The sequence below is a fragment of the Dipodomys merriami genome, unplaced genomic scaffold (assembly GCF_024711535.1).
Source record: "Dipodomys merriami isolate MVZ:Mamm:240054 unplaced genomic scaffold, mDipMer1.0.p SCAF_2, whole genome shotgun sequence".
Taxonomy (NCBI): Eukaryota; Metazoa; Chordata; class Mammalia; order Rodentia; family Heteromyidae; genus Dipodomys; species Dipodomys merriami.
Genome location: NW_027203381.1, coordinates 68,620,685 through 68,634,261, shown reverse-complemented (window position 1 = coordinate 68,634,261; position 13,577 = coordinate 68,620,685). Strand labels below are relative to the sequence as shown.

Sequence of the window (13,577 nt, the reverse complement as noted above, 5' to 3'; positions counted from 1 at the left end):
TGCCAGGATGACATTGATCAATATGCATTGTACTCATAAATTGACATGTTGAACTGAAACCTCTTTTTCAACTAAAAATTCCTAATTTTTAATTGTACATTGTTAAATATGATGAAATTGGCAGTATGATGAAATCTCCTGCTGTCCAGCTGGTACAGGATGTGCAACCTCCTTCTTTCTATCCACTGTATTCACCCAGTGTACCCTACTCACTTGTTAGTGATTTAATAGCTATCTTGGTTACTAGACAGCATGTTTGGCATCAATGTGATTGTGTTCAAGTAGCTCTTATTTTACTTTTCTTCATTATTTAGAGAATACTTTATCAGTTTTTATAATCAAACCCACATAGGTAAAAGCTTACATATTTAATATGTGTTTACCCCTGTACACATGGAAAAAAACTAAATATAACATTTCTAGACCAATATGGCTATTAATTTCTGCATAATGCCAACTCAACACAGTAAACTGGGATACTTTTTCCAAAGTTGACAGCACAGTTTATAGTTTTCAAGAATTCAAATTATTTATATGTATATATTATAGTTATATAAAAGACTAATACTATCAGCATGTTATTAATCAATAACAGCAACAACCTTTCCAGGTTATGTAGTTATCTGAACAAAATTTAAAAATATAGAACACTTCACAAATTTGTGTGTCATCCTGTGTAGGGGCCATGTTAATCTTTTCTGTGTCGTTCCAATTTAGTATATGTGCTGCTGAAGCTATCACCCCTCATTGTACTTAATAGTAGCCCCAAAGCAGTAAAGTACCAATACCAGCAGTATTATTGCAGTATATTGTTGTAATTATTCTAGTTTATCATGTTATTATTAATCTGTAATTGTACCTATCACAAATTGTACTTTATTACAGGTATGTAACTTTGGGGAAAGGTGAATGTATGGTTTGAATAATATCCATGGTTTAGGCATCCAGTTAATGTCATGAAATTGATTTTCCTCAGATAAAGGGAACAATACTATGTATATTAATTTTGTTATATATGACATCAGACATATGTTTTTGTTATGCTTTTTCTTTTGTTGGTTATGGGGCTTGAATTCTGGGCCTGGGCGCTGTCCCTCAGGTCTTCAGCTCAAGCTGAGCACTCTACCACGTAAGCCACAGCACCATTTCTGGTTTTCTGGTGGTTAATTGGAGATAAGAGTCTCAAGGACTTTCCTTCCTGGGCTGGCTTTGAACCGTGATCCTCAGATCTCAGCCTCCTGAGTAGCTAGGATTACAGGTTTCAGCCACCGGCACCCCGGCTGTTCTTGCTTTTTTAAGCATTTGATGCTGGTGATTAAAGTGACTTTTAGCTCTGATTCTGTGACTCAAGAGGATCTACTCTGAGAAGATTATAGAACAAGGTTAAACTTTCATTTTTACCTTTTCATATCAACAATTCAGGAATAATATACACTCCATTCATTAGCCAAATAAGACTGTCTTGATTTCAATATAAAATTTGGAAGGCTTTAAGAAACGAGATAAAAAAGCTCTAAGCAGAAGTTAAAATTTCTATGAAAAAAGGAAATATTGTGGAGAAATGAGGGTTTATAATTATTTCACAATGTCAAGTAGCATTATTTAGCTGAATCCAAATTTTAGAACAAAGGAAATTTAAGGCCGAGTAAACAAAAACTTATGAAAACTTAATTTAGGAATGTTCTAAATCTTTTTGTTCATAAGCATCATTGGTTTACAGTTTAGTAGTAATTTTTGTATCTAATGAAATGTACATTTGAAATGAAAGTTTATTTACTCTTCTTAACTGCATATAGAGTGGTCAGAGTCAGTTTCACACCATATAACCAAAAGAAACATGAAGTTTAAAATGTTCTGATTCTTGATATTTTGCAGTTAGCCAAAATGAGATATCATAAAGATATCATAGCAGAGGACAGTAAGAAATGCTTGTTAGTTATGAAACTAATTGTACTATGTTTAACATTCTCTAGGTGAAGAATTTATTAAAACTGCAAATAAAAGCAGCACAAGCAAACAAGACAAAAATGTGTAGGGGAAACACAAAACTGAAGAGCCATGCTTCCTCCAGTTTTTCTATATAGTCAATAAAAATACTATGATTAGTTACTTAATTCTCATTAATGCCACATTGTGAGAGTGCAATAAAGAGATAAAATACTAAATTTAAAACACATGATTAAATATCTAAATATATGATTTTTATATGTAGCTTTCAAAATAGATGAATATTAAGACGTTAATGAGAAAATGAAATATTTTAAGTCTGTAGTGAAAAAAGTGCACAAATCACCATGTAAGCAAAGGGTAAGGAAGAAGAGGAAATGGTGTTATAGAAAGAAATGCAGTTCTGTATCAATGGCAAGCGTATTTTTACCCCACTCAGTACCATGCATACTTTTGGTGCTGTGTTAGAACACAGTGATTGTATATCAAGTGGTTACAGTAAACAAACAAGACTAAGATTTAAACATATCGTTAATTCAGTTAAATTTGTATAGGATGAAAGATAAGTTACAACATGCAACCTCTGACAGCTTATTGTACATTAAATTATTTTTTAAAGATATACATAAAAGAACTTCAAAAGCACAGTATTACTTTATTGTACTTATTTCAAAACCTGAGCACTTACTAGGAATTTTCCTTACAATACAAATTTCTTTATTAAATATTGCTTTAGATCATACTATTCTGACTTTTCTTTTTTTGTGTGTGTGTTGGTATTGGGGCTTGACCTGGGTGTTGTCCCTTAGCTTTTTTTATTCAAGACTGGTGCTCTGTCACTTGAGCCAAAGCTCCACTTACAGGTAGTTAATTGGAGGAGAGGCTCATGAAATTTTCTGTTTTGGCTGACTTTAAACCAAGATCTTCAGATCTCAGGCTCCTGAGTAGCTAGGATTACATGAACTATTGTGCCTAACTTACTTTTGTATTTTAACACTTCTGAAATTTATTATTATACAATTTACTAAGGTTTAATTTCATATTAAAGATAGTATTTTCTTTTAAAATTTAAAGCTTTAGGTTTCATTCTTTGTAGTACCAGAGACGTTCAGAGAACAGTTAATTTGTTTGCTGAGTTAAATTTTCATTTATTTCAAAATTTATGATTATTATTTCACTTCTATGACCAAAACATTTACAAAGTTTTGCTTCAGATTAAAAAAACCACAAGACATAAACATTGCCAGGAAAAATATTTCAATACAACATGTGCTCAGCTCTTTTTTTCAGGCTCTTTTAGAGAATATTCTACTGCAGTGAGTTCAGAATAATTAGCAATTATATATATAGTACAACTGAAGTCTGTGCTATCTTGCTTGTCTATTGACAACCCAAAGTTTTACATTTAAGCTGAGAAAATAAAAAATACACATCTAAAATATATATGAAAGAATTTTGTTATATTTTGACCATCTCCAAATTTCTTTGACTATCAGATTCCTTACTCCTTCCAAATAACGCTTTCTGTTCATTCCAACATTTAAAACATTGATTATATAAGAAATCATTTCTGGAATGAAGAGTGCACAGAATAGGGGAAATCTTCATGAGTTAATCTGCAAACTTAACACGCACACACACACTTTTGGGGGGTGGTAGTGGGTTTTGAATTCAGGGCCTTACACTTGCTACAGGGACTCTTACAAGTCGAGCCTCAATTTTTTTGCTTGCTAATTGAGGTGAGATCTCAGTTTTTGCTCAGGTGTATACCTGGGTGCTATCCATTTATATCAGACTGTCTTTTAACTAGGGGTAACAAGTTGTGCTTCTTTGAGAACTCTTCATTGAGAAGAACTTTTTTCTGTCCAGACTGGCCTAAAAACTGCAATCTTAACAATCAGCCTTCCAAGTAGCTAGGAAGACAGGTGTGAGCCATTGGCTCAGCTGAGTTAGTTCACATTTTGATGGGACCTATCATATAGAGTCATTATCATCATCATTATTGCATTTTGTAGCACTGGGGTTTGAACTCAGGGCCTTGGGCTTGCTAAGCAGGCAATCTACCACTTGAATCATGTCCCAGACCCTTTTCCTTTAGTTATTTTTTTGAAGAGAGTCTCACTTTTTTTTTTGTTTGTTTGTTTGGGTTTTTTTTTAACTGTATTTTTTTTTGTCTTTTCTTTTTTGGTACTGGGGATCGAACCCAGGACGTTGCACTTGCTAGGCAAGCGCTTTGCCACTGAGCTACATCCCAGACCAGAGTCTCACTTTTTTTTTTGTCCAGTCTAGCCTGAAGTGTGATTCTTCTCTTTATGTCCCCTGCATGGCCGAAATCACAGGCATGTACTACCACATTTAGCTTACTGATTGATACAAGGTGTCTTGCTAACCTTTTATCCAAATGATTTTTTTTTTTTTTTGCACATGGGGCTTGTACTCTGAGCCTGGGCGCTGTCCCTCAGCATTTCAGCTCACGGCAAGCGCTCTACTACTTGAGCCACACGGCCACTTCCAGTTTTCTGAGTGGTTAATTGGAGATAAGAGTCTCACAGACTTTCCTGCCTGGGCTGGCTTTGAACCGTGATCCTCAGATCTCAGCCTCCTGAGTAACTAGGATTACAGGCTTGAGCGACTAGTGCCCGGCTTGTCCCAATGATCTTAATTATTTATAATTTTCTTGATCTCTGCCTCCTGAGTAGCTAGGACTATAGGCTTAGAAAGCCAACAGGCTCGACTAATCACTATTATACTAGAGCTTTCCCAATTTATATTGATCAGACAATTCCCCCTTCCTCGGTCACTTTTTATTTGAGACACAGTCTAAGTTGTAGATCAGGCTGGTCTGAACTCTTCATCCTCTCACCTCTGCCTATTTATTTATTTATTTTGGAAGTCCTGGGGCTTGAACTCAAGGCCTGGGCACTGACTCTGAGCTTCTTTTTGCTCAAGGCTAGCACTCTACCATTTGAGCCACAGTGACACTTTCAGCTTTTTCTGTGTATGTATGGAGGAATCGAACCCAGGGCTTCATGCATGCTAGTCAAGGACTCTACCACCATTCCATATTCCCAGCCCACCTCTGCCTCTTTAGTGCTAGGATTAAAGGCATATAACTGACCTCTGGCTACAAGTCCGCTAACTGAATATCTGAATGAAAACTGAGTCCATTTTATTTTTAAAAATAATCTTGAACAAAAGTATGTTGCTAAGAGCATATCAAATGACAACTTTGATAATTTGGAAAGGGCTGAAAAATAGGTACTTGATTTTAATAAATGCTTCTTATAATAACAAGTACTTGGCAAGAACTATTTATAATTAATTATGGCAAAATTTTCAATGTGGTTCAAATGAGTTTTGAAAGCCTATTATCCTTAATTACTGATTTCCAGAAATAAGAGATACCATATACTCACCCCTTTATCTCCTCTTGTTTTGGAATTGAATTTTACTGTTTTTAACCGGGCTCGTTCTTTCTTCTCAACTCTGCCAAAATACAGAAGATTACTTATTTATTTTGGTGCCAGAGATGGAACTGAGGCCTAAGAATTTCTTCTACTACTGAGCTATATATATATAGCTCCCTTTTTCAAGCTGGAGTCTTGCTATGTTGCTTAGGCTGTTCTTGAATTCTCCTGAGTATCTGAGATTTATCAGCACGGCTAGCCTCCTGGGTTAGAAATGTTTTTGTTTTTCAAATTTGTGGTACTCAGGGGTCAGCTCAGGGGTTCATGCTTGCTAGGCTGGGATTCTACCACTTGATCCACTCTTTCAGTCCTTTTTTTTTTTGTTGTTATTTTTGAGATAAGTTTCCAGTGTGGGCTCATATATGAGCTTTGATCCATCTACTTTATGCTTTCCATTGTGTCTAGAATCACAGGAACACTCCAGGGAGATGGAGGCTCACAATTTTTCTGCCTGGCTGGCTTAAAAGACCATTCCTTCCAATCTCAGCTTCCCACACAGCTTGAGATGACAGCCATAAACAACTGTGTCCAGCTAGGAGTAAAAAAGGAGTCTTGTGACATTTCAAAGACATTTAGGAGCCACCTAGGTTTGCATTCTAAAATTAACTAAAGTTGTTGAAAAATAGACTATAGGGCTCATTTTTAATATGAAATACAAACTTTTTGCAAGGCACCAAACTACAGCACATATGTAAATACTTACATATGTGCCCTATTTCATAATTCCACTGAAAGTATTGTAAGGCATCATTTCCAAGTTTATTTATTTTCCAACTTCCTTTTTTTTTTGGGTCCGGTCGTGGGGCCTGAACTCTAGGCCTGGGCGCTGTCCCTCAGCTCTTCAGCTCAAGGCTAGCGCTCTACCACTTGAGCCATAGCGCCACTTCCGGCTTTTTTTTTCTGCTTATGTGGTGCTGAGGAATTGAACCCAGGGCCTCATGCATGCAAGGCAAGTGCTCTACCACTGAGCTACCTTCCCAGCCCTTTCCAACTTTCTTATAACCAAGTTTTTTGTTGTTGTTGTTGTTGTTTAAATAGTCACTTAGGCATACCATAGGATGATAAAAATGAAGCTTGAGAGACAAAGCAAATATGGAAAATTTTAACAACTGGTGAAAATAGGTAAAAGATACATGAATGTTCATTGCATTATTCCTGAACTTCTTTGTTTCTGTAGCACTGAAAGGTGAAAAAAAGGTTAGGAAATAAAAAGCTTAACTACAATGACAAGTATATGTGAATGTGTAATATATAATATAGTAAATAAAGTAAGTGTCCTGTGAGTTTGGAAGGAGCCTTCCTTATCTTTTTGAATGTGAGATGGGTGTCTTGGGAAGAGGTTAAGAGGAGCCTATATTTAAAAAGTCTTTGACCCTTGTTTACAAAGTGTTACTTAAACATCTAAACAGATAAAACTATAACAAAATCTGGCAAGAAAATAAAATTTCATATGAAGTACAGCATTAGTATGAATCTTGAAAAGTCTAATGTAAAATGAGCTTTTTATAAACCTTGATTTCAACTTGCAATACTATTAGTATAGTTCAGAAAGCCTACCAAAGCATGAGGCCCTGAGGTGAAACCTCAGTATTCCCCAAACCCCAAAAGTCAAGCCCTCATGCCTGTAATTCTAGCTAGTCAGGAGGCTGAGATCTGATGATCGTGATTCAAAGCCAGCCTGGGCAGCAAACTCAGTGAGACTCTTATCTCCAATAAACCACCAGAAAACCAGAAGGGGCGCTGTGGCTCAAGTGGCAGAGCACTAGCCTTCAGCTGAAGAGCTCAAGTTCAAGAGTTCAAGCTCAAGAGTTTAAGCCCCACTACCAAAAAAAAAAAAAAAAAAAAGCAAAAATCCCAAAGTCTCCCTGAAAACAAAGAAAACGAAATCAAATCTTTCCCCAAACCAGATCTTTTATTTTAGTGCTACATAAAAATGTGTAATAAGCCAGGCGCTGGTGGCTCACGCCTGTAATCCTAGCTACTCAGGAGGCTGAGATCTGAGGATTGCGGTTCAAAGCCAGCCCGGGCAGGAGAGACCGTGAGACTCCTATCTCCAAAAACCACCAGAAAACCGGAAGTGGCGCTGTAGCTCAAGTGGTTGAGTGCTCGCCTTGAGCTGAAGAGCTGAGGGACAGTGCCCAAGCTCAGAGTTCAAGTCCCACGACTGACCAAAAAAAAAAAAAAAGTGTAATAAGCTCGTCTATGTACTTATTGAGGGTATCCATAGAACTAGCATTTAGTGAGTATGGCTTTGTTTTCTGAATGACTTTCAAATGTCTTTTGTTTCAAAAAGTCTTTGGTTTTAAATCATTATCTTGTTCAGAAATAGTTAAATGACGTATGATATTCATATGTAAATATTACCCCTGAAAGAAAATACAAAATTGTAGGACTTAAAATTCTTCATGCTTCTATTATAAACAGAGGTCTAACGAGGAGCTTGTTTTATTCAAGGAAACAAGTTTCAAATACACTTTAGAGCTGGGCACCAGTGTCTCTTTCTTGTAATCCTAATTACTCAGGAGACTGAGATTTGAGAATCATGGTGATCCTCAGGAAAGTCTGTGAGTCCCTTTATCATCACTTAAACACCAAAAAAGATGAAAGTGGAGCTGTGCTTCTAGTGGTAGAGGGCTAGCCTTGAACAAAAAAGTTGAGAGATGTGCTCAGGTCCTGAGTTCAAGCCCAAGGACCAACACCAAAACAAATAACCTCTTACCCCCTACCCCCTTGCCCAACAAAACAAAGCCCCCCAAAACATTTAAGAACAAACTGGCATAATTTGTAGTATATTTCTATTTTATGAGAAAAAGGATATTCTGTAATGTTTCTCATGAATTAGGGGGCTGACAGAGGTCCTAAGTTATATCTTTCATGGTAACTCCCTTTTTTGCCATTTAAGTTAGCAATATTTCTCATTGGTTCAAAGGACATGTAAAACCTCTACCAGATATCTCTGTGGGATATGACAATTTTTAGGAACTCTGACCTTTACATTTAAGATACGAAGTTTCTACTAACTCAAGAAGTATTCCTGAATTTTAAGCAGCTGTCTATTCTAGGAAACAGGCTATGAGAAGAACTGCATTGCTAAAAGAGGATTTGCCATCAGATATGTGATTGTACAATAGTTCTATCTTGCCAAGTATGTGGCTCTATCTAGCAACAATAGTTATCAATGTCCAGATCATAATCACAAAGCTTGGCAATATTTTAACACATGATGCTCTGGGTTTGATCCTTAGCAATGTAAAGCAAACAAAAAAAAGCAAAAACAAAATATCACTTCTCTTTTGTATATCTCCTTTATAAATAGTTACATGACTCAGTATACTTATCAATTACAATGAGTTCAACAAAATAAAAATAAAGTTAACTCATTCAGAACATGTTTGCTCCATCAAATTTGACCTCAAATAAATGAATTTCCTAAAATAACATTACAATCACATTAACCATTTTTGCTGCTTATATTAAAACTTTGAGGGCTGGGACTGTGGCTTAGTGGTAGAGTGCTTGCCTAGCATGCATGAAGCCCTGGGTTCGATTCCTCAGCACCACATAAACAGAAAAAGCTGGAAGTGTCACTGTGGTTCAAGTGGTAGAATGCTATCTTTGAGCAAAGAAGCCCAGGGACAGTATCCCAGAACAAGCAAAAAACAAAAAAACTTTGAAAAGGCCTTACAAAAAGACATTTAGGCAATAATTAGGATGTATTTTTAATCTCGTGAAGTAAGTGTCAGGCTTAGGAACTGTCTTCCCTTTTACAAAATTAGACAACATTCAGAGACTGGGAGGATCCTTTTCAAAGGCAGCCTGCATCTAAGAACTTTAAGCACGCAGTTATGAATCACTGAAATGTTAGAGTCCTTTAGACTAACCCAGTATTGCAAAAAAAACAAACCAAAACCAAACCAACAACCCCCACCCCCAAAACTAACCAACCAACCAACCAACCAACCAACCAACCCCACCAAAAATCAACACTGCATTCAGGGGTGGGAGCTTTTCTCCTGTCAAGGGCCACCTAGTGATTTAACATCATTCAAGGCTCATACAAAATTATCAGCACAGGAAGATAGTCCTGTGGAGGAGACCTTACATGTGCTGAAAGAGATGTGAGGCATACTAATGGATTCTCCCTCCTCCACTCCCCCCTCCCCCCACCCGGCTTTTTCTGCTTGCAGTATAGGGGTTTGACTCAAGGATTTACACTTGCTAGGTAAGTAAATGCTCTGCCATTAAGCAAGCTACACCTCTGTTCACTTCAGGTTATTTTTTTCTTGGTGGTATAGGGGGCTGAATTCAAGGCTTGTGTTTACTAAGAAGTGACTTACTTGCCAATTGAGCCACACTCCTCGTCCTTTTTGCTCTATTTATTTTTGAAGTAAGAGTTCTGCTTTTTGCCTGGGCTGGCCTGGCTTGTGATCCTAATATGCATCCCATGTTCCCATGTAGTTGAAATGACAGAATGTACCATCACACCCATCTTTTTTTCTGTTGAGAGGAGTCTCTGAATTGGCCTGGAACTATGATCCTTTCAATCTCCATTTCTCTCACAACATGGACAACAGGTATGTACTAGTTCAACTAGCTATTGGATGAGAAGAGGTCATGTGTGTATGCTCAGGCTGTCTTCAAATTGGGATTTTTCTCAATCTCTGCCTCCTGAGAAATTTAGGATTACAGAACTGAGCCAGTAGTGCCTGGTATACTACTGTAGGTTATTTTGTAGATAGGGTCTTGCTTTGTGGTGGCTTGGGACTACACCTTTCCCACTTGCACCTCCAAGATAGCTAAGATCAGAAAAGTGAGTCACTGTTACTGGCTTTAAAAAAGCATCCATTTCCATTCTGTTTTAAGTCAGAGGAAGTAGAGTGTGAGTGTGAGTGTGAGTGAGTGTGTGTGTATGTGTGTGTGTGTATTAAATTCAAAACCCTCAGGTAGCAAGGCTGGGCAGTGTACACCACAGTTTTTGTTATTGTTGTTTTTTGCCAGTCCTGGGGCTTGAACTCAGGGCCTGGGCACTGTCCCTAAACTTCTTTGCTCAAGGCTATTAGTTTACCATTTGAGACACAATGCTATTTCCAGCTTTTTCTGTTTATGTGGTACTGAGGAATTGAACCAAGGGCTTCATGCATGCGAGGCAAGCTCTCTACCACTAAGGCACATTTCCAGCCCTGCACAGCACAGTTTTAGCAGTAAGACGGTGAAGACAGAAGAACTGCAAGTTCTAAATAGGCCTGGGCTACACAGTGAGACTATTTCAAACAACTTTTTTTTTTTTTTTTTTGAGCTAAGTCTTGCTAACTTTGTTCCAGCTGTACTTAAAGTCCTGATTATCCTGCCTCTGTCTCCCAAGATGGCTGGAGTATAGTCATGATCCACTAGGACTGGTTTCCTTAAGTATATAATTTGATCTGCTATGCATGTATAGAGAAATAATCACTACAATCAAACTAACACATCCATACTACAGTTTTATGCTTTGTTTCTGACAAGAATCTACTTTATCAGAAAATTCCAAGTAAAACATTATCCTCATCATGCTATATAATAAATTCTAAAATTCATTATTTTGTACAACTGAAAGTTTGTATCTCTGATATAATCTTCACATTCTTCTTCTTAGACCCTTGGTAACTACCTTTGTACATTCTGATTTGGTTTGACTATTTTAGATTTCACATGGAAGGGAGATCACACAATATTTGACTTTAGTTTCACTCAGCATAACGTTCTTCTAGTATATCCCTGTTACATAGTAAAAGAAACAATAATCTATGTTATTCAAAGCCTGTTTTGAGGTGGGTAAAAAAACCCAAAAAACAATTTACCTGCGTTTACTAGGAATTACTCCAACTTCATCACTTTCACCATCTGGTGTAACCTGTCTGGCTTGCCACCACTCATCATCGGAAGCATTAATAACATGGAGAATATCTCCAAATTTGAAATTCAATCCTTGACTCGGAAGGCCACTGTCTTTAGTCTTGTCATAATCAAAAAGGGCTCTAGAAACAGAAGAAAAAACGTTAATAATTATTATAGTGGTAGTAAACATTTTAAACATAGGACTCTAAAACTATATGTATTTGGATAGACAAAATCAGTACTCTTTGGTAGAATAATACCAAGTTCAATTTTGAACACACAAGCAAATGAGAAAAAAATAGCACAATCAACCTGTTAGAAGTTTGTTTTTAGTATATTACCAACCCATTTCTCTTTAGAAGAAATTGTTCTTCTTTTCCTTTTTTAGTTTTTTCCTTTCAATCAGGTTCTTGCTATGTAGCCCCTGCTGGCTTTGAACTCACAATCTTTCTGTCTCCTGAAAATTACAGGTGGTATTGGAATTTGCACTTGTTAGGCAGGGTCTCTCCCACTTGAACCATATCCTCAGCCCTTTTTGCTTTCACTGTTTTTCAAATAAAGCATTTACATCTATGTCCAGGTTGGCCTGGATTGCTATACTATTATTTATACTTCCCATGCAACAGGAATGATAGGCATGCCCCACTATAGCTAGCTTGTATTGGCCGAGACACGAGACACGTGTGTGTGTATGTGTTTGTGTGTGTGCGCGCGCGCGCCTGCGTGCACACCTTCTGAACTTTTGGTGTGGGTTGTCCTCATACCACAAACCTCCTTATCTATCTCCCAAGTAGCTAGAATTGCAGGCATTAGCTACAATGCCTAGCTTCCTTTTACGTTTTAAATGTGACACCTAGAAAGTTAAAAATGATGTGACTTATGCTTCTACTAGACAGTAATGGGACACATAACATGAATAAATATAGAATGAGATTACTGTGGGTTTTAGATCCACTATTTACTGGAGCATTTTGTTTCTATATTAGATTGCTTTATTATGGGCAGTTTATTTGGTTCTCCTTAGTTCTTATCTATTAAATGGGACTAATAATAATAATACTTATACAATGATTCTAATGATTAAATCAGATCTGAAAGTATATATAAGAAAATTGTATATATGCTTCTGAGTGTGAGGGGACATGCCTGCAATTCTAATTATTTGGGAAGTTAAGATTTACTTGGGTCTAGGAGTTCTGGGTCAGCCTTTGAAACAAAGCAAGACTCCATCTCAAAAAAACATCAGCAACAAAATAATAAAACTGCTTTAAGTATAATTCAGTGACAACTAGCATTGAATCACCCTTCCAGTTACCCCTCTGCTCCCCTTCCCTTTCTTCTTCCTTCCTTGCTATATTGGTGTTTGAATACTTGAGGCATGCTCTCAGCTCTTTTATGCTTTAGCTATTTTTCAGACAGTGCCCTGGGCTGGCCTGGGAATGTGATCTTACTATTGATACTTTCTGTACAACTAGGGTAATAAATATACCAGATGGGAACTCACTAACTTTTGGCTGGGGCTGACCTCTGACCACAATTCTCCTGATCATCTCCTAAGTAGCTGGGATTAAGGTATGAGCCACTGCCACTGGGTCTTCATTCTTAAGTTGAAGACATATCAAAAGAGTTATTCCAAATAAACAAAATTAAAAGATATTGTCTACTTTTACTAAACACTTGGAAAAAAATTCTCTGGATTCATTACTTGTCAATTGATTAGATGAATATGATTATTCTGTCAATTCATTATTCTTCCTATTTATTTATAAATCCAGAATTGACAGAATATTCAGTCATTGTCAATAAATACTAACCATATTGAGCTGAAGAGCTCAGGGACAGCGCCCAGGCCCAGAGTTCAATCCCCATGACCAACAAAAAAACAAAACAAAAACAAAAACAAAAACTATAGATATTTTACTAGCTGCCACATATTTTGGAAAAGATACTTTATTGACAATTGAAAAATGTTAATATTTAAAATTTCGATAAAGGTATCTGTCCTACTATTTCATTAATTACCTAATTACATAAACAAATGAAACTCTTAAATCCTAATTAAGCTTTTAAGAGCTATGGGTGTATGGTAGAGTGCTTAACTAGCATGTACAAGATGCTGGCTTTGATGCTCAGCACCAGGAAAAAAAGTATATAACATTACAGTGAGATAAACTGAGCTTGGAAGGTATAGCTCAGTGGTAAACCATTTGCCTAGTATAGTCAGGCCCTAAGTGTGATCCCCTAGAATTGTAAACAAATAAACAAAACAAGAAGTACAGAAAGGGCCTT

At 36.8% G+C, this 13,577-nt stretch overlaps 1 protein-coding gene and 1 non-coding gene across 25 annotated transcripts in view; both read right to left on the bottom strand.

The window, feature by feature from the left end:
• Dlg1 (discs large MAGUK scaffold protein 1) overlaps nt 1-13,577 on the bottom strand; it is a 209,356-nt gene that overhangs the window by 32,425 nt on the left and 163,354 nt on the right. For all 24 annotated transcript variants that reach the window (XM_070029891.1, XM_070029892.1, XM_070029890.1 and 21 more), the window contains 2 exons: nt 11,252-11,428; nt 5,364-5,433 (listed from right to left, as the gene is read on the bottom strand). In XM_070029891.1, the coding sequence (XP_069885992.1) occupies nt 5,364-5,433; nt 11,252-11,428 (247 nt within the window). The remainder of the gene's footprint in view (nt 1-5,363; nt 5,434-11,251; nt 11,429-13,577) is intronic.
• LOC138832766 (U6 spliceosomal RNA) lies at nt 637-741 on the bottom strand. Its single transcript, XR_011373693.1, has one exon. It is a non-coding gene; the product is annotated as a U6 spliceosomal RNA (small nuclear RNA).